The sequence below is a fragment of the Primulina eburnea genome, chromosome 8 (genome assembly GCF_022965805.1).
Source record: "Primulina eburnea isolate SZY01 chromosome 8, ASM2296580v1, whole genome shotgun sequence".
NCBI classification, from domain to species: Eukaryota; Viridiplantae; Streptophyta; class Magnoliopsida; order Lamiales; family Gesneriaceae; genus Primulina; species Primulina eburnea.
In genome coordinates this window covers 5,006,795-5,023,129 of record NC_133108.1, presented here as the reverse complement: position 1 = coordinate 5,023,129, position 16,335 = coordinate 5,006,795, and the positions used below count along the sequence as shown (strand labels likewise).

The following is a 16,335-nucleotide window of genomic DNA, read 5'->3' as shown; positions in this document are numbered from 1 at the left end:
AAATCAAATGGTTCTGGACGGCGGCTGCAGCCGTGTCCGCCACCGTCAACCCCATGCGACCATTTCTCCGCCCAGTTATCCAAACCGCGACCCGTTCTCTTTAATTAATCAAAGTAATTACTGTATCCAGTCTATGATGTATCGTCATTAACAAGATTTCCCATCACCAAACCTACCAAATTTCATGCAGTACAACTCGTTGGTGTTGGTGTAGTACAACAATTCGTTCCTCTTTCAACCCTTTGCCTTGAACGATTTAATTCCACGCCCCACCCACAGATTTGTCATTCTCTTATACCTCTGCAAATATACAAGCTTTTTCAATTGAAAAATTGTATCTTTCTCCCTGGGCATCTCAAGGGTTTTTTAATGGCGCCGAGCATTACCGGCCTGCAGCTGACGGCGTCTGTCGGGAGAGATTCCGCCGATGAGGAGGAAGGGTTGCTCAGCTCATATGACCGGCATAATCCGTCTAATTTGCGCAGGATTCAGGTCAACGTTACGGGTATGACTTGTGCGGCGTGTTCTAACTCCGTTGAATCTGCTCTCAACGGTCTCAACGGGGTTGTCAAAGCATCAGTCGCCTTGCTTCAAAACAAGGCTGATGTTACCTTTGATCCTGCCTCGGTCCAGGTCTGCTCAGCTCTCCCTCCCCCCCTCCCTCGTTCCCACGACCCTCTTTAAGTGTTTGATTAATTGAATGCATATGCATGGATTGGCATTCCTGTGTGTTACTAGCTCCCAAGTAATGACTTTTTTTATTGCTGAAATTCGTTTGGGATTCTCTACAATTTTGAAAGTCCTGATTGGATAGGCGGGATTAGATCAGTTGAATGCATCATTAATTCTCCTATTATAGGGGGCAATAAGTTGCTTTCACTTGATTCCCTTGTGGTACGTTTCTGGCAACTCTTTTTACGTTTGACTTGGTTAATTTAGCAAGATTGACAGTAATACATGGTGGAATGTTAGATTATAATTGATTATAGTTGCAAGCAAGCTTCTCTACGCTTTCGTGAGAAAAAGGGCTGTAATGAATCTTCTTCGGACTGCTGGAGTTGATTTTTGGACTGGAAAAACATTAATTTGAGATGATAGACTCCATGGAGTGGTTATGATATTTTGCAATTGAGATTCAAGTTGTGAGCTTATGTAGAATACCACAGTTTGGTATTCAATTGAATCCATGAACTCTGCAGTCTTCCTCTGGACGTAGTTGTTGCTCGCATTCTAATTTTCCTGCAAATCTTTCAGTCATGCTTTAACATTAAAATGATTATATTCCTTTTCCATTTCATGTTTGCACTACTTTGCATTATGTGATCAGTGGCAACCTCTTTTAGTTCATTTGACATTATTATATGAAAGGTGGAAATATTTATATAATTTCGATCCTGTGGTAGTGTGTTTTTTTATTTTTTTCTTTTTTTTGTTTGGGGGGTGGGGGGTGGATGAAAATGTTGAATTGTGGTGATTATTGTGCATCTTTCCTCCTTTGCAATAATTTTGCACTTCAAAAGCTCTTAATTCCTCTCAATTAATGATGTTAATTGAGCCGTGAGTTGTTCCGTTTCTTGTTTCAGGAAGACGATATTGCAAATGCAATTGAAGATGCTGGATTTGAGGCAGAAATCATTGCCGAACCAAGTGTATCTTGTTCTAAGCCACGTGGGATGTTAATAGGTCAGTTTACAATAGGAGGCATGACATGTGCAGCTTGCGTAAATTCCGTGGAAGGGATTCTGAAGAAGCTACCTGGTGTTGAAAAGGCTGTAGTTGCTTTGGCTACGTCTTTAGGGGAGGTTCAATATGACTCAACTGTCATCAGTAAGGATGATATAATCAATGCAATTGAAGATGCTGGATTTGAAGCTTCATTTGTTCAGAGTAACGAGCAGAATAAACTTGTGCTAGGTGTTACTGGGATTACTAGTGAAATGGATGTACAGATGTTGGAAAGTGTTCTTTGCAACTTAAATGGCGTGCGGCAGTTTTATTATGATCGAACATCTAAGGAATTAGAAATCCATTTTGATCCAGAGCTCCTTGGTTCTAGAACTTTAGTTGATGGCATTGAGAGTGGCAGCCAAGGAAAATTTAAGTTTTTTGTCAAGAACCCATATACTAGAATGACTTCTAAGGATCTGCAAGAATCTTCAAACATGTTTCGACTTTTCACTGCCAGCTTGTTTCTCAGCGTGAGTTACTTCATTTCCCTAATTTGTTACGCTTAAAGAACTTGTAAAGTTTCTTTGGTATGCAGTGTTAACTGGAAGCAATTTCACACTTCAAACCAATTAGATGATTACATTTGGGATATTGGTTTTTGAAACTTGAACTTCTAATTTATTTATTTATTCCAATTAAGACACTTTTTTTCTTTGTTAACTCCTGGTCAATTTTTACCAGGTTCCTGTCATTTTAATGCGAATAGTCTGCCCTCGTATACCTCTTTTATATTCTTTACTACTTTGGCGCTGTGGTCCTTTCCAAATGGGTGATTGGCTGAAATGGGGTTTGGTCACTGTTGTTCAATTTGTCATTGGTAAACGTTTCTATGTCGCTGCTTGGAGAGCACTCAGAAATGGTTCTACAAACATGGATGTCCTGGTTGCATTGGGAACTTCAGCTTCTTATTTTTACTCTGTATGTGCGTTACTGTATGGTGCAATGACTGGGTTTTGGTCTCCAACATACTTTGAAACCAGTGCAATGCTTATAACGTTTGTACTTTTTGGTAAGTACTTAGAAAGTCTTGCCAAGGGAAAGACCTCGGATGCCATCAAAAAGCTCGTGGAGCTTGCTCCTGCGACTGCTATACTGCTTATCACAGACAAAGGTTTGTGTTTCTTGCTTCATTATACAAGAACTTTTTCAATACCTTGGAATGGACTGATATTTTCGCCAACAATGTTGTGCTGAATAAATCATTAGCGTTGCAGGTGGCAAAGTAGTGGGAGAAAGAGAAATTGATGCTTTGTTGATTCAGCCTGGGGACATATTGAAAGTAATTCCAGGAACAAAGATTCCTGCTGATGGTTTGGTTGTACGGGGTTCAAGTTATGTAAATGAGAGTATGGTCACCGGTGAATCTGCTCCTGTTCCGAAGGAGGCCGGTTTGTCAGTTATTGGGGGGACGATAAACTTGCATGGTTTACTTAATATACAGGCCAACAAAGTCGGATCAAACACAATCTTAAGCCAAATTATATCCCTCGTTGAGACTGCACAGATGTCTAAAGCTCCCATTCAGAAGTTTGCTGACTTTGTGAGTATTTTTTGTTTGAAGGTGCATTAAATTGAAATAATATGGTATTAAGAAATGGGAAACAATTAGAGCATCTTGCTATGTGAATAACGAATTTGGTATGACAAGACTTTATTGGTCTGTTTGTTTCTATATTTCTCTGCTGTCTCGGTTAGTTTTCTTTCTGATAATTTGTCCATCCTGGAGATATTCTCAAGTTGATCAATTTGTTTATTTTTGCCATTGTTCTTTTATACAGATCGCAAGCATTTTTGTCCCTGCAGTAGTAACTCTGGCATCGTTAACATTGCTAGGATGGTAAGATTACTACATTCAAACTGGTGTATTGATTAATTTCTGCGATCACAGCTATACTGCCTCTTATTGGGAAAGAAATTCTTGTGGTTATTTTATATGTATGTTTAAAATATCGAAAAGATAAAGTATCAGCGTAGCAAGTTACTCCCAAATTTGGATTGTCGGAGTATGTATTTTAGCAAAGGTGCTTTCATCTATGTACAGTGGAGTGTCAAGCATCTTTGTTGTATTTTTTACTCTCTATTTGGCAACTACTTGTAGGTATCTTGCTGGAATTCTTGGAGCTTACCCCAAGGAGTGGTTGCCAGAAAATGGCAACTATTTTGTCTTTTCCCTCATGTTCGCAATATCTGTTGTCGTAATCGCATGTCCATGTGCACTGGGGTTAGCAACACCAACTGCTGTCATGGTTGCAACAGGGGTTGGAGCTAACAATGGAGTTCTTATAAAAGGAGGAGATGCATTGGAGAGGGCACAGAAGATCAAATATGTCATTTTTGATAAGACCGGAACCTTAACCCAGGGAAAAGCCACAGTCACCACTGCAAAAGTTTTTTCTGGCATGGATCGTGGCGAATTCCTTGCATTAGTAGCTTCTGCAGAGGTATTAAAATACTCACTATTAGAATTTAAGTTGTGTTTGATTATTTGGTTTCCTGGTTTTTCATCTGGCTATACGTATAGATTATGGAAGCTGCTGATTGGTGATAATCTTTAATACTTTATTTAAGTAACTAGCTACTGCTTGCAGCGTTTGGATAAGGGCAGAAAATTATGCAAGTTCTCATTGAGATTGGGTAGTGGATTCCTTTGTTGGGAGATAAAGTTGATCAATCACAATGAATGTTCCTTTGGTGCAGGCTAGCAGTGAACACCCATTGGCGAAGGCGATACTTGAATATGCCCGCCATTTTCATGAATTTGATGAACCTAATACTACAACAAATACTCAAACTGATAGGTTGCAGTCTAAGTCCTTTGGATGGCTTCTTGATGCATCAGATTTCTCTGCTTTGCCTGGACAAGGTGTGCAGTGCTTTATTGGTGGAAAAAAGATTTTGGTGAGTTTTTTTAATGGCAACATCATATGTTTAACCTATTGAAGAGAGAAGGATTAGACTGCCCAGGAAGCATTACTTCTGCTGTGCTCATCACATGTTGTATCCACTTAATAGGTTGGTAACCGGAAGCTGATGACTGAAAATTGGATCACCATTCCAAACCACGTGGAAAATTTTGTTGTGGAGTTGGAAGAGAGTGCCAAAACTGGAATACTCGTGGCCTACGATAATGTTCTAATTGGCGTTCTTGGGGTAGCAGATCCACTAAAGAGGGAAGCAGCTGTTGTTGTAGAGGGCCTCAAGAAAATGGGTGTCAATCCGGTCATGGTTACTGGTGATAATTGGAGAACAGCCAGAGCGGTCGCAAAGGAGGTTGACACCATAGCTTTTGCTTCTTTTCCTTTCTCCTGTTATCAAGACCTTACCTCGCCCCATTCGCAATATATGAATGCATTAAGCTCATTTCCCTCTCTAATTCTCCATTTAAATTGCAGGTTGGCATTACAGATGTGAGGGCAGAGGTGATGCCTGCAGGAAAAGCAGATGTGATTTGCTCATTACAAAAAGATGGAAGTGTAGTTGCAATGGTGGGTGATGGCATTAATGATTCTCCTGCCCTGGCAGCTGCAGATGTAGGTATGGCAATTGGAGCCGGAACAGACATCGCAATAGAAGCGGCTGACTATGTGCTAATGAGAAGCAGTTTAGAAGATGTGATCACTGCTATTGATCTTTCAAGGAAGACTTTCTCCCGGATTAGATTGAATTATTTCTTCGCTATGGCATATAATGTCATTGCCATCCCAGTTGCTGCTGGGGTTCTATTTCCTTGGTTAAAACTCAAGTTGCCGCCTTGGGTTGCTGGTGCGTGCATGGCCTTTTCATCTGTAAGTGTTGTGTGCTCTTCTTTACTTCTTAGAAGATACAAAAAACCGAGACTCACGACTATACTGGAGATCACAGTAGAGTAGAATTAGGATATGATTAACGGAACGAGGAAATGTACGTTATGTAATAGCTTGATAGATCGTGTAACCCAGTTTTGCATATATATATCCTTTCGCCTTTTTTCACCATCTCCCCATTTTTCGTTCTTCCCATTGTATTCTTTCTTCCACTTGTAAGTTGATATGTAAATGGAGCGTTACCGCACTTTTTTTTTTCTTTCTGGAATATTCGTATATCCAGAGGAACATGTTATTGTTGTTTAAGGTATGAAATTGTGTATAATCCGGTAGTGTTGGATGATGATTTCCTTTGAGGTTTCTATAAACCATGTCTTGCATTCTCTTATATTCTCATGCTTACGTAGGAGACTGGAAAACTTCTTCAGTTTGAAAATAGATAACCCCACTTTCTTCACAAAGAGCAGATATTCTTCCCATACGACTAAAGATATATTCTGCTCTTTTATCCTTCCACAATCACTGCTAGTTAAGTGAAATTTAATTATATTAATAGATTAAATGTTAAGATTATGAACTTGGTCCAACTTAATTAAAAAGCTAATTCAAGTTGAAGAGAGAGATTTCCATGTTCTTATATAAAATTTTCAAAAATTTAATTCAATCGATGCGAGATATATGACACCCTCTTTTCATGTTTAGGAATGAATAATTGGAACGTGTAATCTATAAGACATTTACTAGTGGCATATAAGATTATTTTATCAATTCAACGTAAAAGATAATTTTATAAAATAAATTTTTGCGTCCAGTGTAATTGTATCTAATTATTTCTTTCGAAACAAAATTTTTATTTACCTTTTTATTTTGTTATATTTTATATTTTGGAAGTATACAATTTGATATGTCCCAGAAGATAGTTAAATTAGAAATCTTTTTAACTAATAATTCATATGTCTCGTCTTTCCAAAATATATAGTCGAGTCGGGTATCTATATTTAATGTTATTTTATCTATTATTTCACTAATTTCCCTATATTCATTAAATTCAACAGTCCCCTTTCAACAATTATTTATATACTATTAAATCACTCATTAATAAAAATAAAAACATTAAATAAGGACAAAATGAAAAAGTAGTTGGTGAAATTTGTTTATTCAACAACATTATTTTATATACATGAGAACACAAAAATATATATATTATATATAGTGACACAAGAAAATATATAATATAGATTAATGATAATAATAAGTACAAGTCGAAAAGAAGAAAACGAATTGGTCAAAATCTTGGAAAAACAAAGAGCAGATTTGGTACGTTACCTGCTCCTCAAATTCTATTTGTTGACTTGACCCACCGCTTTACATATATATGTATGTCATCCTTTTTTCACTCACCTTCCAAGAAGTTTACTGATGAATTCAGCTGTCTTGGAAACAAACAGCACCATCGTTTGCAAATTGTGTAATTTATATGAAAACCAAATACAAAAAAGCATGCATGGGATATTGGGATGGGAGATTTTTTCCAGTCAAAATTAAACTGCTAGACTTGTTTGCTGCATTGATAAGGTAGAAGGTCATTTTCACATAGATATTAGCATCTCCTCCTACCTTAATGCAGGTGTGGATAAAAGCGATCATCACCATTCAACGCACCAAATTTCCGTTTATCGATAAAACATGACGATTATACAAGTATCTTGTCCAATTTATTGTTAAAAATAAAACAATATACGAAATTTTAAATAATTTTTTTAATTTATTTACATATTAGTTACATAAAAATGCCTTTAATATTATGTGAAATTGAAATCTATCATAATTAATTAAAAAAACAATGTATAAATATGTAATGAGTAAATTTGAAGTTTATGAAAAATACATTTGAATAAATATTATGTTTGAATAAATATTCAAATTATATAAGTATGTGTTAAATAATTATTCTAATGGTATAAATACGCAATACATACATACATAAGGCCATTAGTATATGTTATTTATCTATAGACCGTACACATGAGTGAAATAAAGTAAATATTTTTGGGTTCATGGTATAATTTTTTATGTACAAAAAATATTCCTATCAAATTATAAAAATGATATATCTCCATTTAATAAAAAAAATTATAAAAACCTAATTTGATAAATTTATATGTCATCTATGACTACCATATCCGATATAGTTTTAAAATTTTAAATTAAATGTCGCATCCCGAAAATTTAACATAGTTAATTAGTTGAAAATTTATACATGTTTGTTTAATTATTATTATCAGGTGAGACCATAACATACATTTATATAAAAAAAATATTCAAAAATTAATTTTAAATTTTAATATAATCTCTAAATTGTTCAAACAAAATATTTAAGATCTAATACAAAGTATTTTATGATACAAACGTATATATATATTTTAGATGTGTTAATTCGATTCATATTTATAATAAAAAAATTAATATTTTTCATCTATTCGAGATCACGTGTTTCTTAGCTTGACTCTTAATTATATCGATGACAAAGCATTCATGATCACATTGATTGTCATAACTCGTATTGATTCAGTAAACTTTGTAATAATTGTCACTAATTAACTATTGCTACGACGACTTATAAATTCTCAGCTATATTACACATATACACATATAGCGAAAAAGAAAAACGAATACAAAAAGAGACCAATAATTAAGTGTATAATATAGAGTCAAGGGAGAACAACATTTACTATTTTATATTTTTACCATGTTATCATTCAATTCACGTTATTAACAAACTAATTTGATATATTTTTCTATCAATTTGTATTGGTTAAAAAAGATGTATATATTAATGTTTTTGAGTTAAAATCCGATATAAAAGAATTATAAAAATATATAAAAATAAAGAAGAATTAAATAATTAGGTTAAAAGAAAATTTAATGTCCTAGTCAATCCACCGGAGGCGAAGCCACATGGTTTTTTATTCGGTCTGGGTGGTCTAATTTTTTTTAAAAATGTATATGTAAATTTTATATAATTTTGAAATAATATGATATTAACTCAGGTAGATCAATTTAAAATGTTAAAAGATTTTAGAGTTTAAAATTTCAGCCCGAGCAGAGCTATGTTTCTAGCTCCGCCCCGGGATCCACCTACCCTATTTAAACACTGTTGACAGGCATATAAGTAGGTCTATAGGCGGTGGATATGTTTGTATCATCAGTATACTCGAAGACCCAGAATTTTTTTTTTTTTTTTTTAAAGACGACCCGAGAAATAAAGAAACATGAGTAACGACCAAGCACTGCCATGTTATTCCGATTATCAGTGGTGGGAATTGCAAGATGATGATCATTACGAGCAGCAGCAGCGGCTTAATTATCAGAAGATTGCCCATCCCCCTCATCCTGATCCTGATCATGATCATGCGGGCCGCCACAACGCCAAATTACCAACCATTGCCCCTCAATATCCTGACTTACAGTACCCCACCTCCACTTCTACTTCCGTTTCTCCAGACAATTCGACGAAGCCGCCGATACAAGTGACCGGTACGGTGGCAAGACCGAAACGAAGGCGGGGAAGAGGCGGCACAATGGCGACCACCACTTTTCTCAATTCAACCATCACAAATTTCAGGGACTTGGTTCAACAACATACGGGAATGATGAGCACCACGCCTAGTACTACTACATCTTCTTATTATGGCAGCTGCAACCAGAAAGGCCCAATCACGCTATGCTTTGCTAATTATTCCTCTTCATCATCGAGTACTTCTGAATCAGCTCTTGGGTTTAATCGTGGAAACCAGTAGCTAGTTAGCCGATAGCCAACGAGGAAAGGATTAATGTTTCTTGTTTGTACGTGGACGACGTTGGGTTCGGGTCAGTTCGGGTTATAGATTGCAATTATAATTAGTGAGCTTCAGAATATCAGCAAGCCAATATATATGATCCAATGTACTTGTATTAATAATGGTGGCCAGGCTATGTATGTATATATCAAACATATTGAATTATGAAACCTATGGATAATTCGAGTTGATCATCCTTTGCTAGTTTCAGAGCTCTCCGATCCATTAGTTGATGGAAGGTGGCGGTGGTCTGCCGGGACGGAGCCCCGACGCGGCTGCCGTCTCTCTTCCCTTTTTTTATTTTTTTATAAATTATATGTTCCTAAAAATACCTTTCAACTGCAAACTGAAGTTTTCATTTTATTAAAATTTAAGTTCTTTTACCTAAAAAGCTTCTATATAAATATCATTTTCTATTACATAGAAAAACTGAATTGAAAGTCTTAAAAATCTTTGATATCAATTTTTAGTTTGCTTTATATATATATATATATATATATATATATATATATATATAGCACTACAGGGGTAATATTGATTATATATATTAGCACTACAGGGGTAATATGTTTGATTTAAATTTTCGAATTTAAATTTTTTTAAATTTGCAAAAATCCAGATTTCCACGATTTTTTGCGTGTCTTCTACGTTTAAAATTAAGTTTAAGTTTAATTTTTTAAGTTTCCACGATTTGAAATTTATTACTATGCTAAAAATCAAAGAAACAAAAAATCAAAGGAAAAAAAAGGTTTTGCTGATATTTCATGAAAGCTTTTCTAGCATAAATATTTGTTCCACAAGTTTCTGTCTCATCCGACAATTAATTTACACGAGAGCACACTCCATTATCTTCAACGTCAAAACATGTTATATATACGTAACATTTTTGGTTGTCTCCGTGTAAGAAAATATACACACACTTAATTATAAGAAAACTATATTTTTAAGACATAAACAATTATCTTGTTACGCATCTATATTGTTAAATTTAATTTTTAGTTATCTATCTTTCAAATTTTTTTTTAAGAATTTTAGTCATTCATTTGAAGTGTCGATGTGATATTACACGTCGTCGGAACCATGTCGATACAACATCAGCACCAATTCATTGCCATGTACGTCGGATAAATGACTAAAATCGATGATAAGAGTAGGGTGAAATCGAATTTAGTAAACGTACGCACATACCTGCGGACTCAAGAAAGCTAGCCAGTCATGCTTAATTGGGAAGAAGATGTATTCTAATTTTTAGCCATACTATAATTTGAATTAACTAAGTCAATACGTAATTAAATGAGAAAGACTGGTATACCTGCATGACTAAGTACAACAATTTTTTCCTTTTTGTTTTTAGTCAAGACCTCAAGATTCAACAACACGTGCAAGTGCTGGAGTCACCCTTGTGCTTTAATACGTGTTCACATTTTAACAGAAACGTCCAATAGGACAATTTTACTAATGGTTCCAGGCAAAATACATGGAAAAAGAGTTCGAGTACTAGCTTAAATTACCATTAGTTTTTGGTTATCTTTTTTAAAAAATATATATATATATATATATATTAAAATGCACGATTGACTTTAATTTCAAGGTAATGAAAATAACAGATGGCATTTGTTAATTAAGTTAAGACTATACGTTGGAAATTGTTCGAGGTCTACCAACCTAATTACGGTACTCGGTCAACTTCTTCTCACAAACATTAATAATTTTTTAGATTCTGAATCGCCATTATGTTAATTTTTTTTTTTTTTATTAAGAGACGTGAATATGCATGCTAATGAATATAAAATAACATCTTCGTCATCGTTAATTAATCCAAATATCGTGGACTTCAAATAAAAGTTAAGCAAGACAAGTGTATTACGTTTAAGGATGATTTAATTTAGAGTAGGTCTCTTGTTAGATGATCTCACGAATCTTGATCTGTTAGACGGGTCAATCTTACCGATATTCACAATAAAAAAATAATATTTTTAGCATAAAAATTAATATTTTTTCATAAATGATCCAAATAATAGATATGTATTATAAAATATGACAAGTAAAAATGTCTCACATAAATTTTTGTCTTTAATTTAATTAAGTTTGTAGTGCTATATATCAGGAGTTTCCAAGAAGTGGCTCACCGTGTAAACGCCTTACTTTATTAATTTTCTCAGGTTATCGTGATAAACACATATAGATATTGAGAAAGGGTCAACATTCAAACTTTTAGTTCCTACGAAAGAAACCATTCAACATTTTAAATATGACAAATAATTACTATGGAAACATGAACATTTCATTGAAATATAATTTCTTGAAGTACGATTTTTTTTCCAAATGTACTTTTTTAAAAAAAATAAAATAAAAAGTTGTACTTGGATAAAATTTTGATTACAACTTTTTTTAAATACTTTTTAAAGAGGTTTACATTTAAAATATACAGAAAAAATGTTCTTGATCCACTTCTTGTAATCCAAACTTGAGTAAGTCTTACGTGAGATCGTCTCACGGATCTTAATATGTAAGACGGGTTAACCATACCCATATTCACAATAAAAAGTAGTACTCTTAGCATAAAAAATAATATTTTTTCATTGATAACCCAAATAAAAGATCCGCCTTATAAAAACGACCCGTGAGACCGTCTCATGCACACAAGTTTTTGCCTCCAAACTTACTCTAAAAGTAATTAATGTATGTTCCTACTATATAACTACGATTAAGTCGAGGCATGGTTTTCCAATCTCTACTCGTAATTAAGTCATATCTAATACTAATCTTTCCCCTCAGGCTCATCATCCATTAACATAATATGCAAAGCTCTGATAATGAAACTTTGTGGCAGAAGTATCCTCAAGAAGCTCATGTTGTTACGTGGAACACAACTTTTGATGCCTCTGATCACATGAATTTGGCTTCAAACCAGCTGCTGCCATCTAGCTGTTCTTCAGGTGGTTCAGTTGATCGGAAACCTATCCGAAAGCGATCGCGGGCCTCCAAGAAAACGCCGATAACGCTCTTCAATACCAACCCTAGAAATTTCCGGGCCCTGGTGCAACAATTTACGGGCTGTGGCAGTGCAGCTTCAACTTATTATAAAGGCCCTGTTACCTTAAATTTCGAACGCGGTTCCAGCTGTCGTTCCGGCCATCATCATAACTCACATAAAGAGCGATCGGAGTTGGTGTCATTCCGCACCAATTATATTAATGCGTTTACTGATGATCCTATGTTATTTGATTCTACGGTCGCGCTGACTGAGTGTGCCCCCAGTGATCAAGGAGACTCGTTGACGTTAGAAAATTTGGACATGGAAAACTTTTTGTCGCGAGACCTTCGAGGACCTGAAGTTTATAGTACTCCAACATGGGAAGCAACTGCCGCTAGGAACGATGACTCTTGGAGTCATATATAGTTATTGTCGTAAAAAGCATGTATTAATAAATAAGGCACAGGAGATATCATATTGCTAGCTAGCTTTTCGTTAGTTAAGAAGACAATTCAGTGAAAATATCTACTGTACGTCTCCTCTTTTTGTAATTGTTCAAGATCTTGTTTTCCATAAAGTGAAATTTGAATAACGTAACATTGCAACAAAGGGAAGAGCTAGAGAAAATTCTCCAATATTCTTCAATTACATTAACAAATACATATCATCGTATGCTTATCTTTTGAAGTGTGTAATACAAGTAGGGGCGGAGGCACTAAGGGGGCTGGGTTGGGCTCCAGCCCCCCCTAAATTTTTTTTTAAAAAAAATAAATATGTTTTATTTTAAAAAATTTGTTGATTAGCCTCAATTTGTATTTTTTTCTTCTTTAACTTCTCTATTCTTCTCTCTCAAATCATCACAATTTTGATTACTTCAAATTGCCGTAACTTCATAATCGGTCGTCAGTTTTAAAATTGATTGTAGATTTGGAAAGCCCACGCAATAAGCTTTTTTTTAATACCAAATTTTCGAAGTTTCTTTGTCGTCTTGAAATCAGTCGTCGCCCATTGGTCGCCGTTTTCACCGAAAACATGAGAAAATCTTAATGTTAGACTTTCTACCGCTCGTTCTTGTTGTTCTTCGTTAGATTTCGAATTTTAAAGGTAATTTCATATTTTACTATTTCAAAATTTGGGTATATTGGTTTTTTTTTAATTCCGATAATTGATATATATTAAATTTTTTATTGTAGTTACTATTTTGAGCCGATTGATGATATTGATAATTTTTTAGAATTTATTTGAGCATTATTTCGAATTTCCAGATTTTATATTGACTATTGTCGATTTTTGGTGTTGATTATTTATTATTTAAATGTTTAGATGCTATAGAAAATATAAATGCGAATTTATGGAATTTTGTAGGAATTTTGGAAAAATTCAGAATTATGTAAATGTGATTTTCAAATTTATATTCAGTAGTGTTTTAAATCCATGTTTTTGAAGGTATTAAATATTAAATACTCTTGTTCTATGTTTTCATGAAGTCAATGTTTACATATTTTAATTTTAATTTTTTTAGTTAATTATTTATTTTATTAAATACAGCATGGGACAGAGCCAGCCCCAGGTAATTTTAAATCCTGGCTCCGTCCCTGAATACAACACAGAAAGAAAGACGTTTTAAGTTTCAAATTCACTCTCCAAGCATGTTATTATGATAACTGGAAGGAGGGAACTAACTAACAAAGGTCCCCCTTGATCTGCGGTGATATGTACACTTTGAAGAAACAGTTGTCTGTGGTTGAAACAATGCTTTGTTACTCGGTATGTTTCTTAAGGCAGTTAGACATCTATAAGGAACAATAGGTTTGAGGAAGTGACGATGAACAGTATTTCATTCATAATAAAATAATTACAATACGTCATGCTTATAGATGTCTACAACCAATTAACTATTGACAGGTGGTACAAGTTTGTTGAGAGGTTATAACGACTTAACAAATCTATCCTCTAGATCTTTCTAATTATATGGGCTGAAACTTTTGTGGACTGAAGTAATCTTTGGGCTTTAGATTATACTATCATGCTTTGGTGTTGGACTTTATATCAGATCCTTAACTTGCCCCCTCAAGCTGAGTGGAGGTCGAAGAACAACATTGAGCTTGTCACGAAATCGAGTAAACACATGAGCAGACAACGGTTTGGTAAGAGCATCTGCGACTTGATCAAACGAAGGAACATATTGAACACTAAGTTGCTTCGACGACACTTTCTCTCGAACAAAATGAAGATCTAACTCAAGATGTTTAGTTCTAGAGTGAAGAACTGGGTTGGCACTAAGAGCAATGGTACTCATGTTATCACACCATAAAACAGGAACTCTAAGCTGCTGCACTTGAAGTTCTTTTAACAAGGATTGAATCCATAATAATTCAGAAGCCGCATTAGCCAAACTTCGATATTCGGCTTCAGTACTGGATCGAGAAACAACATGTTGTTTCTTTGAGCTCCAAGCTATTGGCGAATTTCCTTGAAACCAACAGAAGCCCGGGGTTGAACGTCGATCATCAGGGTCATTCCCCCAGTCCGCATCGCAATATCCAGAGAGCGACAGACAAGAAGAAGAACTCAGACGAATACCAATATGTAATGTGCCTTGGATGTATCGAAGAATTCTTTTTACAGCTTTCCAATGAGTGAGAAGAGGAGAGTGCATAAATTGGCAGACTTTATTCACGCAGCGGTAAGCAATGTCTGGTCGAGTGATGGTTAAATATTGTAATGCTCCAACAGTACTTCGGTATAGAGTCACTTCTTCAAAAGGATCCACATCCTTGACAGAGAGTTTAACACTCGTGGACATAGGTGTTGGCAAAGGATTAGCTTGATGCATCTTAGTTTTCAATAAGAGATCTTGTGCGTATTTAGACTGAGACAGAAACAATGAACAACTAGAATCCCTTTGTACTTCAATGCCCAGAAAATATGACAGATCACCAAGATCTTTGAGAGAAAATTGAGCATCCAAATCATGAATAATCTGTTGTATTTGATCTTGATCACTTCCTGTTATGACAATGTCATCAACGTAGACAAGAATATAAATAACAGATGTAGACGTAATTTTAATGAACAAAGATGAATCAGCGCACGATGTGATAAACCCCATAAACTGAAGAGCAGTTCGCAATTATCAAACCAGGCGCGGGGAGCTTGTTTAAGCCCGTAAAGAGCCTTGTGTAATCTGCACACAAGAGGAGTACCATCATTTTGAACTTCAAATCCAGGTGGTTGCTGCATGAACATCACCTCAGTAAGAGAGCCATTTAAGAAAGCATTATTCACATCTAGTTGCTTGATATTCCAACCACGGGAAACAGCAAGAGTTAAGACAATGCGAATAGTTGTGGCGTTTAGCAACTGGACTAAATGTTTCAGTGTAGTCTAAGCCTGGGGTTTGCGAGTAGTCTTTCGCAACAAATCTGGCTTTGTGGCGAGTAATAGAGCCATCGGGTTTTGTCTTGATTTTAAACACCCATTTACACCCAATGATTGGAGTGTTGGCTGGGGCTGTAACCAAGGACCAAGTTTTGTTTTGAATGAGGGCATTGTATTCGGAATTCATAGCCTTTATCCATTCCGGATGTTGCTGGGCTTCTTTTATAGTTTGAGGTTCATATGAAGAAGACAAAGAAGCACCAAAAACTTTTGGCTTGAAAACACTTGCTTTAGCCCTTGTAACCATATGATGAGTATTCACAGGAGAGGAGAGAGATCTGTTATCTTCAAAATGAACAGGAGAAGGTAAAGGAGCAACAACAGAAGAAGGATTTGGGTTAGAAGCAGTACCAGAATTTGAGAATGAACTAGACTCAGAGGCAGGAGCAGACAGACTTAAAATGGAATTGGAGGACTGTGAGGAAGAGATTTTAGGCAGAAATAAAGGGGAGGAAGAAGGACACTTTTCAACAGAGGGCTTTGAATGAATTTTAAAGGAGGAAGCAAACGGGAATGAGGACTCATCAAAGGTGACATGACGTGAGAT

At 35.3% G+C, this 16,335-nt stretch overlaps 1 protein-coding gene across 1 annotated transcript; it reads left to right on the top strand.

The window, feature by feature from the left end:
- On the top strand, positions 1–5,919 carry LOC140838620 (copper-transporting ATPase RAN1). The gene is made up of 9 exons (XM_073205064.1): positions 1–633; positions 1,584–2,198; positions 2,410–2,839; positions 2,943–3,268; positions 3,507–3,565; positions 3,827–4,169; positions 4,426–4,626; positions 4,741–4,998; positions 5,121–5,919. Exons 1-9 carry the CDS (start codon positions 370–372, stop codon positions 5,595–5,597), a joined length of 2,973 nt encoding a protein of 990 aa, XP_073061165.1. The 5' UTR covers positions 1–369; the 3' UTR covers positions 5,598–5,919.
- Positions 5,920–16,335: the final 10,416 nt, after the last annotated feature.